The sequence below is a fragment of the Amborella trichopoda genome, chromosome 11 (assembly GCF_054954075.1).
Source record: "Amborella trichopoda isolate Santa Cruz 75 chromosome 11, AtrichopodaSantaCruz75HAP2 v2.0, whole genome shotgun sequence".
Lineage (NCBI taxonomy): Eukaryota > Viridiplantae > Streptophyta > Magnoliopsida > Amborellales > Amborellaceae > Amborella > Amborella trichopoda.
The window spans coordinates 7944164-7963776 of record NC_142346.1 but is presented as its reverse complement, the minus strand read 5'-3'; the positions used below and the strand labels follow the sequence as shown (position 1 = coordinate 7963776).

Sequence of the window (19613 nt, the reverse complement as noted above, 5' to 3'; positions counted from 1 at the left end):
GAATACACATCACAAGAACACAAAGATATTCGTGGTTTACCCTAAAAAGGGCTACATCCATGGGCACGGAAAACTGAAATTCAGTATTCCAATAAAAGTTACATCAAAGATCGATTTTGGAACAAACCTCGACAAAAATCCCAAGTCGAGCAAACCCTTTTAAACAACTCTCCATCCATTATCTTTACTTCTGACAATATCGACAACACCAAATAGAGACGTGAGAGCAATGAGAAACTGACTTTCTCTTTTACTAAAAAGGGAAACAATCCAAAATCTCTATGAGAACAGCTTCTCTACAAGAAACAAATCTCTCAATCTTCGGGAGTCTAAAAAAGGCACCATAACAATATTTTTGGTCCAAATGAAGCTTTCTTCTCTCTAGGAGGAAATTGCATCCTATGCATAGGAAGCTCTAGCTCCCTCTTTCTCTAGAGAAACCACCCTTCCCATACGGTGACCCAAATGGGGCACACATTCTCTCTCTAAAAATAGCCCATTATATAGAGAAAAGAGACTCATAAAAAAAGGCTCACAAGCCTTTCTTTTCCTTCTTTTATGGGAAACTAATATTTATCTCTTTAAATATGAGCCTTCAAGTTCATCCTAATCCAAATAGAACTTATCCCAATAACCAACTCTTAAAGAATATCTAATTGATTAATAGAAGTCCCATATAATATGGGAATATCTCAATCCCGCATAATATGGATCTATCAATCGATCCCACAAAATATGAGATTTCTTTATGTTGGTGATTTTGGATAGCACAAAATCCAACAACAATCTCCACCTTGATATCAAAATTACCTGCTCACTATGCCAACATCCATTAGATAGCTTCGTAAATTATTCATCCTTTGCTAAATAAATTTCTTCATCTTTTTTACTGAAAAATAGTGTTTTCATCAAATTTCTGTACCTCAAATCTTGCATTTGAAACCTTTATTGCCTTACCAAAAACCCAAACCATGAGCTTTCTGTGAAGAGAAACATTGATCATGCCTCTTGGAGACTCCTGCAAAGTGAGAGGTTGGTTTCTTGTAGATAAGCGATGCTTATGGAGATTTTGGGTTGCTTCCCCTTTTAATAAGATAAAGTCTAGTTTGCTCTCAAAGTTGTTCTCCTCCTAGACAGTGGTCTAGCTACGGAATAGAGACGAGAGAATTGGTATGGTGCTGTTTGGGAGAGCAGGTTTAAAAGAGTTTACTCGACTGTGAGTTTATCGAGGTTTGATCCAAAATTTTTGATATAACTTTAATTGGTATAGTGGATTTATGTTTGTCGTGCCCGTGGATGTAGCCCTCTTGGGTGAACCACGTAGATCTTTGTGTTATTGTGTTTGTGTTCTTGTGGTGTATATTTCATATTTTATTTCTCGTACTTTATTTGTCAAAAATCAACTCATTAGGTTTAAAGCTTTTACGCACAACAAGTGGTATCAGAGCTCTACATAATACATTTCAAGAAATGTATTGTCAAGTATCTAAACTACCCCTAAAAAAGAAGATTCAATTACACGCACCACATGTTACGTGAGAGAACTTGCGAATGTTAAATCACCACATGTTACGTGAGAGAACTTGCTAATGTTAAATCATGATCTGTCCAAACCTCTTAAAGGCCACTTATACAAAATCTTGCAATACAATAGCGTTCGCAAACGGCTTGCATCATTCTTCAAGTCTCTTGCACTCCTCTCCCTGTTGGTTTATTTAAGCTTAACATTGATGAGGTTTCTTTTCAGTATCCAAGCATAGCCAGTAGTGGAAGCATTCTGCGTTGTAGTAATGGTCTTTTTATTATTGCTTTTGCAAAACCTCTTGGGATTGCATTTAATAATTTTGCTGAGTTCATTGCGTTGGAAGCAGGTATTGATCTTGCTAGTCAGATCCATTGCTTTCCACTAATTATTGAGAGTGATTCTTTGCTCTTGATGGATTCTATTTGTTGCCGTCATTGTTGCTTCACACAATTGTTGCTAATTGCATCTATAGACTCTCCTCGTGCGGTAATATTTGGCAGATTTCACATATTTTTCAAGAATCCAACATGGTTGGTAATGCGTTTGCAAAGAGAATTACTTCTATCCTGGCTGCTACTATATGGAAAGCCTGGCCTCCAGAATTTCTGAATTTTCTCTTTGTTACTTTCCTACGATTTAGGACAGGTGCCCTATGAAAGGGTTGTATCTTAATATGATTTTAAGTTTTTCTATTTTATCTATTAGTGCAAAATATAGGTAGAGGGCCTTCTCCCCCTACTAATTTACCAAAAAAAATTTTCAAAGTAAAATTTCTCCATTATGGCAATGCATGGTAATTTTTTCTGATTTCACTTTCAATGGTTAAAAGAGATTATGATTTTTTTGTACCAAAAGTAAATAATCTTATAATGTAAAATTCTATTTAAAAAACTTGACTCCACCTCACATCATACAAATCATCCATTATTGACATTGGACGGTTGGGATAATACTAAGGAAACTACAAGAAACCCAACTTATAGGAGTACAATTGTACGCAACCCGATTTCCTCGAAGCAGAAAAGCGCATCTCACTCTAAAAAGAAGTGGAAAACAGCATTGAAGAGTAGGTTTTCTCTCGTGGGACATGTGGTACGCATCCTAGGAAGATCCACCATTCACGCAGTGTTGGATAGTGGAGACCTGTGTGGTCCACCACCTGACCATGGTTGGAGGTTAGGGAGCTTAGAATATCCTTTAAATTCTTCCCATTCAAAATGAGCACATTGCACAATACATGTTGTGTGTATAGAATACACAACAATTCAACCACACAGTCCACACTTGTGAACATATGGTTGAGGTGAATTGTGATTCCTCTCGAAAGTGGAATAGTAGCTCATCTACATCGTCTGTTGATGTAAATGGGCGGTAGAATATGCATTTTCCATTATGCACGTGTATTATATTTAGAGGAATTGTTTCATGCAGGCTGGATCGTATTTGTATAGTATGCAGTCCAGAGGTATAAACCATCCATCTTAAAGATGCATGCAAATAGGTAGTCTATCAAAAACAACAGTAACTAACGGTTCAAATGTTTTATTAATATAATTATTATTTCTAGTTTTCAAAATTTATTTATTTTTTCATATTTATGATCTCCATGTTAAAGATTATATAGTGTCTAAAAATTAGGATTAAATTATATTTATTGCCAAGCCCGCATTTGTACATGTGCGGCCTTGGCCACAATGCTAACCGTGCCTTTATATTTATTCATAAAAGTTAATGAATTAAGGCATTGGTTAGGTTTGTATAAGGTGGGCTCCCTATACTATAGAAGTAAGGCATATCCCTAAAGTTTGAGTGGAGATGTAGTTTCAATGTTGGAAATCTTATGATGGGTTGAAAATTTATTTATATCTCTAGTTATGAAATTTAAATTTCAGAAAAAGTTTTGACAAAATATATTTACAAACACTTGAAAATCTTGAAAATAAAGAGTTTAGAAAACTTGTTATAAGACGTTCAATTTTTAGGGCTTGAAATTCTTTTTCTCTTCGTACCTATATTTCTCATGATCAATAACATATAGTTAGATACTTATATAAACATTTCCCTTAAGGCATTGTGCAACAAGATAATGTATTATTACTAACCTTATCATGTAAATTGAAGGTGCTCTAATTGTCATTTGTGTCCTCTCTGGCCAAGGATTTGAGGGCTTTCATTTTCAATGCTGGCTGGACACCACATTGACCAAGACAGCGGTCGTCGTTCTCCTTTTTCAATAATGATTTGCCATTTGGAAATGATGGTATTGTCCTGAAAATTATGACTTCCTTCTCTCTCTCTCTTCCATCATTGAAATTGCAAAATCTGTCTTTCTCCCTCTGTCTGTTTCACCCTCTTGGGCAAATAACATTATACTGCAATCACGAGTGCAAATTTCTGTTTGTGGGATTGTTAAAATCGAGAAATCCCTCCCTTTCTTGGGCAAAGTGGAGTTTCAGTGGGTAGCAGGAAACCAGGACTTTGGGATGGAATTTGACTGAGCCCGAGAAGCCCAGTAACCCGGACCGAGTTCCAAGTTACTCGGCTTGAGTCTGCCAGATTCTGGTTAGGTAAAAAAATGTTAAAAAAAAAAAAAATCCCAAAAATATGAAAAATATGTTCGAAATAAAATTAAAATAAATACATCTAGATGATGTTAAAAAATTAGTAAAAAATGAATTTTGAAATAATCATTTTGTGACTAAGAATATTTTAGAAATAATCCAAAAAGAAGGGAAAAATGTAAAAATAAGTTTTCATAACCGAAACATTTTTCATTTCTTGCTAAAATGATAGAAAATATATAAAAAATAAAATACATGTTCTTTAAAAATCAAATACATTTTATTTTTGGATATTTATAATTTTTTTAGAATTTGTTTTGGGTGCAGTTGGCATACGGATGCATCCGTAGCTGTAGAGGCAAGGTGCACTTTCAAAATTTATCATGGTATATAATTTTGATGTAAAATATTCTTAGGATTATCTCAAAATCTATTTTATATCTAATTATAAAATTTTAAATTTAAAAAATGATTAAAATCAAGTAGATCTATAAACATATGAAAATCTGGAAAATGGATGGTAGATAATACGTTGTAAAATAAACTATTTTTGAGAATTAAAATCATTTTATTTTTCATGGTCATATATCTCGATGTCGAGATGATCAATCAAAGGCTTTTTCAACATTAAAACTATTTTTTCCGACAAAATTTTGAGGTGCATATGTAGCTCTACATTATAAGATTGCATCCTTATATAAGGGTTTTCTTTTTTTTTTAGGTCCCCAGGTTTGACTACCGAGGGTACTGGATGGTGAGCCCGTGTTACTTGGACGTGTCCGGGTTGGCTCGCCCGAGTAGTGAAACACTGGTGCATAGTCATGAAACTTCACTTCTAACCCACCCCACAATCTCTCTCTCTCTCCTCCTAATGCAAAATTCTCTCTCTCTCCTCCTAATGCAAAATTCTCTCTCTCTCTTCTCCTAATGCAAAATTCTCTCTCTAGTGCAAAGTCTCTCTCGTACAAAGTTACCCTTTCTCAACAGTGCAAGGGACTCGCATTCAAATCTCTGCGTGTCCACTTGTGTAGTAACAGCATGGCAACAACGAAGCAAGTCATTTTCTAAGTGTACACCCGCAGTTATAGCACTAAACCCTTCCCGAGAACGTCCATTTCATACAACACACACCTTTCTGTTTTCCCTCTTCTTTTCTCTGAGGCGTAAAACCCCAACAAATCCTTCCACTTCACATTTGGCCGCAAACCATGATGTACCCTCCCCACCGTACACACAAACCCCCTTTACCCAACACCACTCTGTCTCTCTCTATACCCCATTTAGCCAACACCACTCTCTCTCTAAAACCCTTTAGCCATCACCTCTCGTTCTCTCTCTTCATGCATACACAATGTAATATTAGTCAAAAGTTCTCCAAAAGAAAGAAGTAAGAGAAAATGAAACAGAAGAGAGAAGGTTTACTCTAAATGGGAAAAAAGGGGCAAACATCTCCTTAAATATGGTCTAAACCCCACCCACTATTAAACAACGAATAAAAAAATGATCCAGCAACTTGTCAAAGAAAAAACAAAAGAGAGAGAGAGAGACTTACCCTACATAGGAAAACCTCATTAAACTTGGTCTAATCTCAAAACAAATATGGAGAGATTTTCTCTCTAAACAAACAAGAGAGAGAAAAGCCCTTATAAATTCCAACTACGAAAACTTTCCACCATGAAAACGACATCCAATAAGGAGAAATGAAGGAGATCTTTCCCAACATAACAAGATGAGCTAAAAGACCGAGAGAGAGTGAGAGCATTTTTCCAACAGAGGAAGGAGAGAGAGGGAATCCTGTATTCAAACTTGAGTGATTTACATACGGACTCTAAATGTTTTTCTAAAATATGAAATGTTTTGTTTATAGACAAAAATTAGAAAAAAAGATCAGTCAATCTACGTTTTTTTTTTTTCAAAATTATCTTTTGATATGAGGATGAAATCCTTGGTCCGAATTTGTTTAGATTTTTTTGTTAGTAGGGCAATACTCTAAGCTTTAGGGCAATGTCTTACTCACAAAAAAAATTAAAAAATTAAAATTCAGTCCGAAGATGTCCTCAAACGACAGGGTAATTTTGAAAAAAAAAAAAAAAAAGGAAAAAAAAAAGAAAGAAAGAAGACAAACAAACAGTTATGCTGATCTTCTTTGCAATTTCCACCGATAAATAGAGCGTTTTCCACCTATAAATAGAGCCTTTGGTATTTTTGAAAAAAAATTAAGAATTCAATGACATATACTCTTAAAACATAGTGCAAATATTTTTTTTGGAGAACTTAAGTCACAAGTGGGATTGCCAAAAACAGCCCCATGATGCCACTATGATTCCTCGTCGTGAGCCATTCGTCAATAGCAATGATTGGCGTTATCAAAGGGTCCAAAACCACGATCTTGCATGTAATCCTCCCTCTTGTCCTTTCACCCCTAATTCTTTCTCTCTCTAGAAAAAGCCCATGCCCCCGCTCTACAGTTTGAAAGACCTAGATTGACACCTGCTGACAGAAATAAAGCCCAAAAGTACAGACAACCCTGACAGGGGAGGGAAAGTATATCGCCTGTACCCTTTCCAAAGATCTCCTCGAGCTGCTTTCTCAGTTTCTCTATCTACTCACGTTACCATAGCTGGAGGAAAAAAAAAATGGCCCTTTTAAGTTCACTTTCTCTCTCTAAACACCTCCTCATGCTGGTTCTCCTTATGGAGGAGAATGAAGTCCACTGCAAGAATTCCCAACCGTGTGATCTCTCAAGCCATGACTACATGTCCCTAACAAGCCTCAACCTTCATGGCTCATTGAGTTTCAATGAAACCCTAAGGGCTAGTAAAGATTTTGGGGGTTTTAGAGTGAGAAAACCAGGTGCAGTGGTGGAACCAGGCTCTGTTCAGGACATAGTGGATGTCATAAAGGTGGGTTTGAGTTCTGTTTCAGGGTTAACAGTGGCTGCAAGGGGCAATGGTCACTGCACCAATGGTCAGGCTCAAGCTCATAGAGGGGTAGTTTTGGAAATGAGGGGGATTAAGGGTATAGAGGTTTCTCTCTCTAGAGACAATCCCTATGTTGAGGCAGGGGCTGGAGAGCTGTGGATTGATGTGCTTAAGGCCACTCTTAAACTTGGATTTGCACCTGTTTCTTGGACTGATTATCTTTCTCTCTCTATAGGGGGGACCCTCTCACAAGCTGGGATTAGTGGGCAGGCCTTTAGGCATGGGCCTCAGATTAGTACTGTTTTGCAAATGGAGATTGTCACAGGTAATAGCCATTGCACTTAAAAGTTGTTTCCTTTCTTCAGTATCTGAGGCCAACAGATCGTGTCGGGTCAACGCGAAAGGGTCCATGCTGGACCTGGAGCCAGTTCGGGTCAACCAGACCTGATTGCCACCCCTAGGCTTACTCTAGAGGGTTTTTCTTGATTTGTTTTGTTGGGTTTATCTCGTTTATGAAATAAGAGCTCTCAATGTGATTTCAGGAAAAGGAGAAGTAATTACTTGCTCTCATACTGAGGAGGAAGACCTCTTCTATGGAGCTTTGGGGGGTTTAGGTCAATTTGGAATAATCACTAAAGCTAGAATTGCTATACAACCAGCTCCACAAAGGGTAATTTTTATCATTTCCAATTATTTCATACAATGATACAGTTAAATCATCTTGATTTTTTAAAATCTTGATTATACTAAAATTGACATTCTGATTATTGGGACTTCATCACCGTTGTTGATGTCAATGGTGTATTTTTAGCTATCTTTTTTTTGCTGTTATTTCATTTCCCAATTTAGGGTATGCTGGTATATTGAGGTGGATGATTTTAGAATATAAGTTTATTTATTGACTTGAAAATTATTGGGAGTTTAGTTACGTCCACCGATTCCACAAGATATCCCAAATGTCGTCAACTTTGTCCTTTGCTCCAAACTGTTCTCATCTGTTTGGAGAAAACTAAGATGGAAACATCTGTATTGAGAGAGAGAGAGAGAGAGAGAGAGAGAGAGAGAGAGAGAGAGAGAGAGTGAGAGAGAGTTTAAAAGTGATTATAACTATTCAAGAGTTTGTGAGTTTGTGTTTACATGAATTCCTATAAATAGAGGCCAAGTCAAGATAAAGTTGTCGCATGGCAAGGAGGACAACCAAACGGGGCCATAATGTTAACATTTTTTGAGGGAGGAAAGGGCACACTGAGCTGTGAACTTCTCAATGTGGATATTATAGCCCTAACTATTAACACTCAAAAATCAAACAAGATAACATAGCCCTATCCTCACTGTCATACCAACCATGAGAGAGAGACCAACCTTTGTCACCTCCCAATTCTAGAGAGAGAAAGAGAGACCAACCTTTGTTACCTCCCAATTTTAGAGAGAGAACTTGGTTACCTCCCAATTCTAGAGAGAGAAAGAGAGACCAACCTTTGTCACCTCTCAATTCTAGAGAGCGAAAGAGAGACCAACCTTTGTCACCTCGCAATTCTAGAGAGAGAAAAGGCCTAGAGATAGAGGGACAGGGGGACATGGGACGCTTTTTCTCTCTATGACACATATTGCAAAGGTGTTCAACAAAAGGATAAGTAGGGATATTCTCTTTCCAAACCTGGTAGAGAGAGAAACACCATGGTTTTTTTTTTATCAGCATTCCAATACCATCACCATCACAATACGCCACCAATAATTACACCAGAAAAAAAAAATAATGATTTAATGACAGCTTTAAGGATTTCATTATAATAATGAATTAATGATAATGTTAAGGATTTCATGGTTATTAATGCAGACACGATGGATAAGGGCCATATACGAGGAGTTTGAGGAGTTCAAGGGCGATCAAGAGATGCTTATATCCATGCCATCATCATCACATCATGTATTCGATTATATCGAGGGTTTTGTTGCGTGCATAGGCGATGACCCCATAGACGGATGGGACACCATCCCCCCAAATACCATGATCACGCACCATACATATGATCATCATCATGCCGCATGGAACAGCTCATCATCATCCACCGTTCGTTACTGTTTGGAGCTGGCCATCAACTACAACACCGCAGACTCAACCCATGATATCGACAAAGTAAGAACTAACATAGTTCAACTCATGATGTTGAAAAAGCAAGAACATTATTTTCAAAAGGTCGGTGAGCAGCTTTAGAATCGCTTGAAACTGCTCTAAGCGAGGCTTTTCGGTGCTAGACGGCCTCGAATAGGCAAACCCTAATGTTTCCTTGAAAGTAACGTTAACTATTGAAACCTTGGAGATTTCCTTTCCACTAGGTGGCTTTTATTTTTTTTTTCTATAAATTTTATTTATTCATTTTTTCATCGCATCTAGAATCGACAAGCCCAATCAAGACATTCCATATGTGCCCTAAATACCTAATGCCTTTTTCTTAAAACACTGATCTAACCCCTCAAACAGAAGACTACTTATTTTACGGTTCTAGTTTTTGACATTGCTAATGTAATGCCAAACCAGGTTATTTATTTTCATACCGAATCCATCTATTGATCTGTATCAATTTTTATTCTCAATCAATACAGGGGTGCAAATGATGGCAAAAACCCTTCGACAAATTCGGCCATTCGATATCTTCCCTTGATCCCATGAAAGAAACAAAGAGAGATGCCACTTTTAAATCTTTAAGAAGGGGGGAAATTATATGAACTTTCTTTTACTCTGATCAAACAAAAATCAGTGGTAATATTAGGCAATGATGCTTTCAGTTTCACACACATATTTAAGGGTGGGATAGCAAGTCACCCAAAAAAAATGCAAAATCAACAAACAAGTAGTTGGCTTTCCACTGTTTATCTCATTTGTAATGCTCATTATTTTTTCTGTTATTTACAATGGATAATTGTTTAAAATTTTTGTCTATGAAATGTAGAAGATGAAGGCAATGGTGGGTTCACTAAGATTCAGTGGAGGTGTGGTGTATAGTGTGGATGTGAGCTATTTGGACTTCTTGAGTAGGGTGAGTTATTCTGAGGCTAGGGCACGTGCGATTGGCACGTGGGATGCTCCTCATCCTTGGCTCAACATCTTGGTGCCTGTTTCAAGGATTGCTGATTTCGACCGCACGATCTTCAAAGAAACAGTGCGACTTGGCGTGGGTGGGCCTATTCTCGTTTATCCATTGAACTCCAATAAGTAGAAAATCCTGTCCTTTAGTTCAAAGCCCCTACTCGCTACTGATTAATAAGTCTTTTGGATTCTGAGTATACAAACTCTTTTTTTTTTTTTTTTTTTTTTGGGAAAAGTTTATATAGAGCCGAGGCTTTCAACGGAAGATGTTGTTTTGATGCTCAAATAGTTGTATTTTGTAAAGCATTTTTGGACCATCAATTTCAAGATTTTCAAGTTTTCATAGATTAGTCGATCTATACTACTTTTGAAGCTTTAAATTATATAAATAAAGATAAAAATATATTTTAAAGTTATCACAAAGATTGCCAGTATTAAAACCATATTTCTCGATACTATTTGAAGGTAGGTTCTAATTTGATTGTTTAGAGCCTAAGCTCTATACAAACCGCACCTGGGTAATTGAGTGGGAAAGACAGGCCCCTACCCATTTTTTCATATAGATTAAGGAGTTAGTTACTTGTTTTTTTTTCTTTTTTTTTGAAGATGTCTATGGGTAGTGTCAGCAGTATTGAAAACGAGAACGTGGTAACTAGCTATGGGGGTGCTACCACCACGACCCAGCCCTTTTCTCAAACTCAAGGTTTGCATACTCATATCTAACATAAAAAGTTATACCAACTCTTTTCTTCCCAAAATAAGATTATCAAAAAGAGAAAAGTGCTTCAAAACTTGACTATTTTAAAAAAAAGAAAGACAAAAAAAAAAAAAAAAAAAAAGCATTATGAATAACATGACTATGTAGAAGCAAACTTTGATTTACATGAGGTGCTGTTCAAAAGTCATTCTTCCTGTGAATTCAGGTGAAATTTCCCTGCCATGGTCACAAAAATCGACCTAGGGTTATATTGTGGAAGCCCATATTGGGGCCTTTTAGCGATGTTTGTTAAGTCCCAGAGTTCTTTTATTTTTTTGTTTGGATAATTCAATGGGAATTGAAACCTCTTTTATTTTTTTGTTTAGATAATTCAATGGGATAAAAAATCACAACGTAGTGACTAAGATATTCGGGTGCTACCACCTAGGGTATTGGGGTGCTACCACCTCGGTCCCAACGCCTTTTCCCATTAAGCCACATAATTTCGTGTTTACATTCTTGGTCCCAATGAAGAAACACACGCACACAATTAAAAACCGAAACTTTACTTTTTTTTTTCAAGAGAGAGAATGCAGTGAATATAGGTTGTCCATTTGAGATGAAAGTCTGAAAAGGATTTGTTTGCCCCTAACTTTGCAGGTTCCTTCATAACCCCTGGATTAACAATCTTTTAGACAAAAATTATTTTGAATTCTTAAAATTTAAATCTAGATGCCCAATGAATGGATTGTGCTCAATAAATTTAGAAAGACAATTTCCGAGATTTGTTTTACGAAATTTCTTTGAGTGAGCTACTTAACTTTAGGCCAAGAGGATGTATGTAACATATTTGGGGCAAATGAAAATCCCCGTGGGACTTAATTGGGGGAGGGCAAACTGCCAAGATCCCACTATAGCAGAGGAAAAACGTTAGTAAACTATTCTCAGATTCACTGTTACATTGTTTAAACTTTAAAGTAAAAAGAATAAAAACAAAAAATTATAAAAATAACAAATATAATAAATTTATTTGTATTTTTTTGCTTTTTTGTCTTTCTATCATTTTGGTAAAGATTGGAAAGTGTTTGCTCAATCAGAGTTATTTCTACATTTTCTCATCTTTTTGGATTATTTCTAAAATACCCCATCACAAATTGATTTAGATGTATTTTGTTTAATTTTACTTTGAACATATTTTTCCTTCGTTTTTTTTGGAATTTTTTTTTTACACTTTTGGCTTGCAGGACCCCCGATCCTACTCGGGCTTAGTAACTTGGACTCAGCTCGAGTTACTCGGCCCGAGGATGGGCTGAGTGCCGACCCCAAGTCGTGCTTTTATACACTGCTATCCACCCCAAATTGGACAACAGTGACCTCATTCAAGATATTCCATGTTCTATTTGATTGTGTAGTATACTTTCATGTATATATAGATAGAGAGAGCACCTTAAGCAAGTGGACATGGATTTTTCAGGTGGAGTGACAGGGCTTCAGCAGTTGTGCCAGATGAAGAGGTTTTCTATCTTGTGGCATTCCTCAGATTCTCTCTCCCTTTTCCTTTAGGCTTCTCGGTTGAAGCAATGCATGCGCAAAACCAGCAAATAATGGAGTTTTGCAAACAAAATGGTATAGGAATGAAGCAATATCTTCCTTATTATAGCAAGCAAAGCGAGTGGGAGGATCATTTTGGGAATAAGTGGGAGGAATATAGGGCAAGGAAAATGAGATACGACCCAATGGCCATTCTAGCACCAGGCCAAAATATTTTCCCAAGGATCATCTCAAGAAGAGAGGAAAAATAGTAGCAATAAGTTTCTTATATACCTTTGATGCTATGGCTTTTAATGCATCCCAATTCTTTGGTGCTGCAAGTTTCTTTCTCTTCCTCTCTCATCTCAAATGTATAAACATAGAGAGAATATTTTTTTTTATACCCTTTAATGCTTCAGCTTTTTAAATATCCGTTACACCCTAGTCACCATATTGTAGTTTTTATTCCGATCACTAATACCACCACCCCACTAACACCTTCAAAAAGCTAACTCACTCCTATTCTACTTGAAAAAATGGATAGGGCCCTCTACCCTACCAAATTACCTAAAATAACCCCACTAACACCCTACCCAAAATAACCCCACTAACACCTTACCCAAAACAATCTCACTAACAACTTCAAAAAGCTAACTTCTATTTTACTTAATAAAACCGATAGGGACCTATCTACCCCCATTGAATTACCCAAAACAAAAACATTGCATGAAAAAACGGATAGGGGCCTTTCTACCCCAATGAATTACCCAAAACAAAAACCCTGCATTGGAGCTTCCCACACAGCCAACCTCTTTATCACCCTTTACTTTTCTCTTCATATTGTATATTAGAATGGTCCTATTAACACCACAAAACTCTTTTCTTAAAGCCGCCCATTCAACCACCACCACTATAACAGTTTCACACAAATCACTTTTCTCCTTTGTTTTATGCGCAAAGCATCTCCCATTCTTTGCCTTCCGTATTTCCCAAACGACCATCCCTTTAATTATCTCCCATAAAATTCTACCTTTCTCTCCTATTTCATGCCTTCTCATTGAGTGAACAATTTATTAACATTTGCAGAAACCGATGTTTGAATATTCAAGGACCTAACTATCCAGCACCAAATAGATTTTACATACAAGCAATGTAGAAGCACATGATCAGCCGATAAATACTACTTGGTTAATTAATACTACTTGGTAAAATTAACGGCATTTAGAGAGAGAATTAAAAATCCAGAAGGGAATCATAAGAAGAAAGATAAGAGTGGGCCCAAAAACAAAAGAGAAAAAAAAAACACCCAAAAAAAAAATATCTCAAAGATCCCTTTCTTTCATTCATAAAAATTCAATCCCCATTACATATACGTTACACCTTCTTTTATAGACTCAATTTCTAATGCCCCACTAACCATAATATAACTTTCCTAAAAATCAAGTTAAGGAAACAAACTCTTTTTCTCTAAATAGGTAATGTTCTACGCCCCTTAATGTTAGGATGAAAAACCTTCCTACGGTCTTTATCTTTTCTAATAACTTAATCTAAAAGGAAACAACCGAATCTATTCCTAACAATATAGGAAACAATCCTAATAATTCTTTCTCAATGAAAAAATTACGCACCTACTTAAAACGTAGAGACCAACCAAACTTTCACTTCCAAACTAAATAAATGATCTTACTAAAATAAGTTTTCATCAACCTAACCTAAAAAACTATTCTAATCCTAATAAATAAAAATAAAAAAGTCTACCTACATCTCTAAAAATAAAATTTGCACCCACCAGATTTTATCTGCATCACCTTATTAGGTAACAGCAGTTTCCAAGTTGTAGAGACCCACTCCGAATTTGGAATTATTTCTGAGTTCTAACACCCTAAGGACCACACTAGCTTCGTACACCATAGGACCACCAAACCATAGTACACATCCCAAACTAGACTCCAAATATCCAGAATTATTCCCAAAATAATTCCATGATGCGTATTTGAAATTCAAAATTCATTGAAGTGGAATATGTTGGGATCAAATCTACTAAAATCTTTCTAAATCACAAAATCCCGGAGAACCGCTTGCTCAGATTCAACCAGCTTAACACAAAATCACAAGAGCTGGCCTACGGATATTTTTCAATTTTTTATTTTTTCCTTTATTTTCTGTTATTTTTTTTACTTTTATACAAGTCTGAGCTGGCCTCTAGTCGACAGTCTGTGAGGGAAAAGTCACTTCTGATGCTATTTGTTCATACATTGAAATTTGACAGTACACATCTCTTTCGACTATTTATTTAACGAGTTTGCATGCTGATCAGGATGGGATGGACCTTAATCAGTCCGTTTCATCTAGAGTTTACATGTAAAATAAAGTACAAACAAGACAAGCCTCACTCCACCTCTTCTTGTCATTAAATAACATCTTATAGGATAAGCTTACCATGATTTTCCTTTAGTGCTAGATCTCAAACGCCACATCTTTATTCATAGGAAAGTAAACATGTTTCCGCAACACCTGCAAACAATTCATTTGTTCATTTTGTTTATGCCTAAATCTATGTCAATTTCTAATGAGATCAACTCAAATTCATGTAAAACGAGTCAAAATTGAACAAATCGATAGAGAAGTGGGGCCAACGAAATTATAGATCCAAAACTAATACAGATCTTGATAGGCATGACATTTTTTGGATCAGCTGGCAGCACTAGCTGTAAATCTCACCTACTAGATCGTAGAAAGCTATGAATTCTAAATTAAAGTAAGAAAGGAAGAAATAAATAAGTAAATAAATAAATAAAGGAGAAAGAAAGATTACATCATGAGAAGCCTAGAGTTGTGGCCTGTATCACATACCTGAGAAGCCCAGAGTTGTGGCCCGTATCAGGAGCACGTGTTAATTTACGCCTTTGATGCCTTCTTTTACTTTATTGATGAATGGCTTTAAAGGATTTGGATCTAAGAGGTCTTATTCCCGGGTTTTTAATTTTTGAGAATTTTATAGAGAAATTTTGAAAGAATTTGGGCTTAGGGTCTCTAGCCTAGGTTTTTTCTAGATCTAATTTTAGAGCCTAAGAGGTCTTCTTTTTTCTAAAATTTTTTAGCATTTTTTCGTTATTTTCTTGAGGATTTGGGGTTTCTTCTATTTTTCAAGGTATTTTTAGACGATTTTCCTAATTTTCTAGGATTTCTACAAAATTTTTAGGATTCTCCATGCGATTTTATGGAATTATAGAGGAGGTTTTCTATTGTATCTACATCGTATATCCCATACAATATTGTATCCAACTCCACCCAGGACATCGATAATCATGATCCTTTCGGAAACTACCTCAAAAAGTGCAGGAAATTGTACCGTCAAAGGTCCACTTCCATCAAAATCTTGTCTTATCCCCTTTCCCTATTAAAATCCTCATGTTTCTTAAGAAAACATCCCTATAAACCACGGTACCCTTCAAAATCTGAGAGCGCCCTTTCAATAATTGATCATCCATCGGTACACCTCCACTTCCACTTCGTGAGTCGAGCACTATTCATCACCTTCAACCTTTTGGCCCCCCATTCCACCTTCATTAATGTGAGTGCAACTAAATTTCTTTGTGCCTTTTTGTTTCTTCCCACGAAAACTTTCGCATCAATTTGTGTAATTACTTGGAAACACATTTTTTATTTTTATTGTTGTGTTTATGTAAATGGGATTTTATATAAAGTTGACACCTTATGTTTTAGAACTAAGGTTTACCTCAAAATCATTGAACAAGGCTGTTTTGATGGTGAAAAGTCATCTAACTGATCTTCTCAATATCAAGATATATAGATATTTTTCTTCTAAAACATAGTACATCATGCAACACATTATATAGTCTATTTTTCAAGATTTTTGTGAATTAAATCTGCTTGATTTGAACCATTTTTAGAGTTTAAAATTTTATAGTTAGAGATAAAAATAGATCCTTGAGCCATCTTAAGAATTTCAACACCAAAATTACATCGCATGACAAAGTTTGGAGCTGCACCTTAATTTGATTTTTAAAGATTGCAACCTTATACAAACCATACCGTTATGTAAAAGTCATAATTTAACAACAACAATAGCGTTAGTTATAAACTTATGAAATTGTTTAAGCACGAGAGAACAATTCCATAGCATATGAATTTTGATATACGACACTATTTTTTACAAAAGTCATTTATTTTGAAAGGTATAGTGAGAATGCTAAATTTCAACCATAGTTTATTGAAAATAAATTTTACTTTATTCTTTTTGATGAATAAAAAATGAAAAATATTTTCTGCTTGTGCAGGAGTATACTATACTTTTGCTCCCTCGAGGTAACACGGAATATTTTTGAGACTCCAGTTTTGGGGGATGTAGCCTTTAGAACATAACAACCAATATCAAAAGGAAGAGAAACAATAAATAGGAAACTCCATGTGACTAAAGAGTTTTAGTTTCCCAAGATTGAATAAGAACTGTCCATTTTTATCTTTAAAAGTAAACATCTGATGATACTTCAGTGGACCCAAGTTACTCTTTTGCCCAAGCCAGTTGTTGTAAATAATATGCTCCCACAGGTACATGGAGCATCCTATACGCGCTCAGTAACTCTATTTCCTTTGGAGAAATGAATATTATTTTAGATTACAGAATCCCGCGCTGTAATAATCATTCGAGTATCTTCCCAACAATTTGGAATCAGCTAATCCCATTATAATATTCTCCCCTATCATCCTCGTTGTAAACTTCACGACGGGCAAGAACTTTTTTCTTTACTTTTCCCTATACCACTTCTAAGTATAATTTGAAACAAAAATGTCTTTATAGCATGAAATTAAAAATTAATTCAAAATTTAATGCCCACAAATCAAAATCTCCATCTTTCTCTCGTTTATGGGCGTCGTTGTAGGCGCCACGCCCATGGAAGCAAACTAGTAAAGCTTGGAATTTTTTTTTCACTTTGTGAAAGAAAAATTTCGGCCTTTCCTTTCAGTTTAGTAGCCGGGTAAATGGTATCGAAGTCACCGGAAAATGGAAGGGTTTGTGATTTTTAGCCGGAATAGGGGACCTTGGCCCCTGGGAAATCAACAAGCTTCCGACTTTTGGCAAAAGAATCGGCTTTGAACCTTGGTTGCAGTAAAATAGGCTGTTTCTGATTTCGGCCCGAAAACGGGACGTCATTAACCAGGAAATCAGTAGGTTTCTTATTCTTGGAAGGAAAACGTGTCATTGTCACTGGCAAACAATCTGGTTCGCTCTAAAACGGTGCTCGGCTGCCCCAGGCAGAGGGATCTTGGCCGCTGGAAAACCAACAGTACTCTGATTCTTTTGGTCGGGAAGGTAAGCGGAGGAGAGAAAAGCCAAGAGAAAGAGAGCAGGGGGGTGAGAGATTAAGAGCCGTGGGAGTTTGATGAGGACTTTTTTTGGAGAGAGAAGGGAGGGGAAAGTGAGAGGTGGGAGTGACAGTTATTTTTACTCGTGGGAACCAAATTTTGATATAAATATGAATAATGACACTATGAGATCCTCCCACACCAATGTGAGTAAGACTATAAAGGATCATTATTAAATTTTTACACATATATTTAAAAACTTTATCACATGGGTGTGAGATTTGGTGAATGAGTTTATGGATAGGTTTTTTAGAGATAAGTATCAAACTTTAATAATGATCCTCTGGGGTCCTACTCACATAGATGTAGGAGGGTCTTATAGTATCATTACTCTATAAATTTTTAGTTTCATGTAATAAGGGCATTTTTTGTTCTTAATGGTACAGGGAAAAGCCATAATTTTTTTTTTTTGGAATAATGAGTGTAAAAGAGTTTTATTAGGGGAGATGAGGGGGATTTTGTAATTTTTACTATTTTTTAAGAATACAACGATGAATCACTGTTTAAAAAATAGTTGCTTTGGATCACGAATTTTTTAAGAACTCAACGATGAGTCAATATTTAAAAAATTATCGATCTTCATTGCAATCGGCCGATCCAAAATAGGAATCGTAAAACACAATCCAATTTTTATAATAAGGAAATGATCATATGTATTTACAATAGACAACTTTATAGTGATTTTGGTTCTCGACCTTCGGATAAAACCAATCTCAAGATGAAAACTCCCATCCATAAGGTAAACCTTTGGTTCAATGTCTTTTACCAACCATTATAGATGAACTAATGTATTTATGGTTTTTTAATATATTTTATTTAATTTTTCACTGGATCAAATTTATCATTGTGTAAATCTTGTTTAAGAATCTTTCTTTTTTATTGCTTAATAATGAATTTGGGATGAAATTAATTGATATGGAAGGACGTTGCCAAATATACCAAGGGAGGAGCTATAAAGAAAAAAAGAAAAAGATTGTCAATCTTTATTTGACTCTATAAGGTTTCAGATACAAAATATAGAGATATATAGTTGCCCCTATCTCTCTCTCTCTCTCTATATATATATATATATATATATATATATATAGGAAAATGTTAAGATTAGCCCACTAGCTTATATGAATATATGAGCCCAACGACTTAGATTGAATCTGGGCCGATTTGATGATCACGCCTTCATTTCATATTTAAATTTTAATTTTTTTTTACACAAATCCAAATAACTTGAAATTTTAGACGTCAATTCTTCTCAGGCGCACCTAATAAAAATATTTAAAAAATAATTCACAAAAAATAAATTGATCAAAATAGCCCCAGAATATTTCAGGTATTTTGATCAATTTATTTCTTACAAATTAGTTTTTTGATATTTTTATTAGATTATCCTATTTTTTAAGAATACACGCTTAAAATTTAAAGCTAGATTTGTAGAAAAAAATTAAAATTCAAACAAGAAATGATGTTGTGGCTGTCAGATCGACCCAGATTTAATCTGAGCAGTTGGGCTCATATGTTCATATGACCTAATGGGCTCTATATTTTCCCCCTCTCTCTCGGATTTGCCTACACTCGTGGCACCATCTAGAGATAGTAAGACTAGCCTTAAAAACTCCTCTTATCTGCAAGTTAGAAATATGATTTTCAGCTTGCTCGGGGGAAAAAGGCAATGTATGACTTTGGCAAGAGTGCCAGTATGAAATTAAAGGGCTTGCGCTGCGGAAAAAAACTTGGACTTTGTGGTGCTCCGGCTTAATATGCAGGAATTAGTCAGTCATTCTCCATATGTTATGCATTCAGGATATTTAGCAACATGAGTGTCACAAATCACCCCAATTCCTTGACCCAAATCAACTCATTAAAGAAATTAGCAATTGAGTCTCCATACAGCAAACTATGCTTCTAC

The 19613-nt window shown here is 35.8% G+C and overlaps 1 protein-coding gene across 3 annotated transcripts; it reads left to right on the top strand.

The window, feature by feature from the left end:
• Window positions 1-6612: 6612 nt before the first annotated feature.
• LOC18444385 (cytokinin dehydrogenase 7) lies at window positions 6613-12752 on the top strand. 3 transcript variants are annotated; one of them, XM_020673675.2, is made up of 5 exons: window positions 6613-7332; window positions 7550-7677; window positions 8845-9144; window positions 9959-10180; window positions 12267-12752. In XM_020673675.2, exons 1-5 carry the CDS (start codon window positions 6723-6725, stop codon window positions 12273-12275), a joined length of 1269 nt encoding a protein of 422 aa, XP_020529334.1. In that variant the 5' UTR covers window positions 6613-6722; the 3' UTR covers window positions 12276-12752. The 3 variants fall into 3 exon arrangements, with proteins under 3 accessions (XP_020529334.1, XP_088708777.1, XP_006854620.2); XM_088852651.1 differs by having other exon boundaries at window positions 9959-10184; XM_006854558.3 differs by having other exon boundaries at window positions 9959-10221.
• The last annotated feature ends 6861 nt before the right edge of the window (window positions 12753-19613 follow it).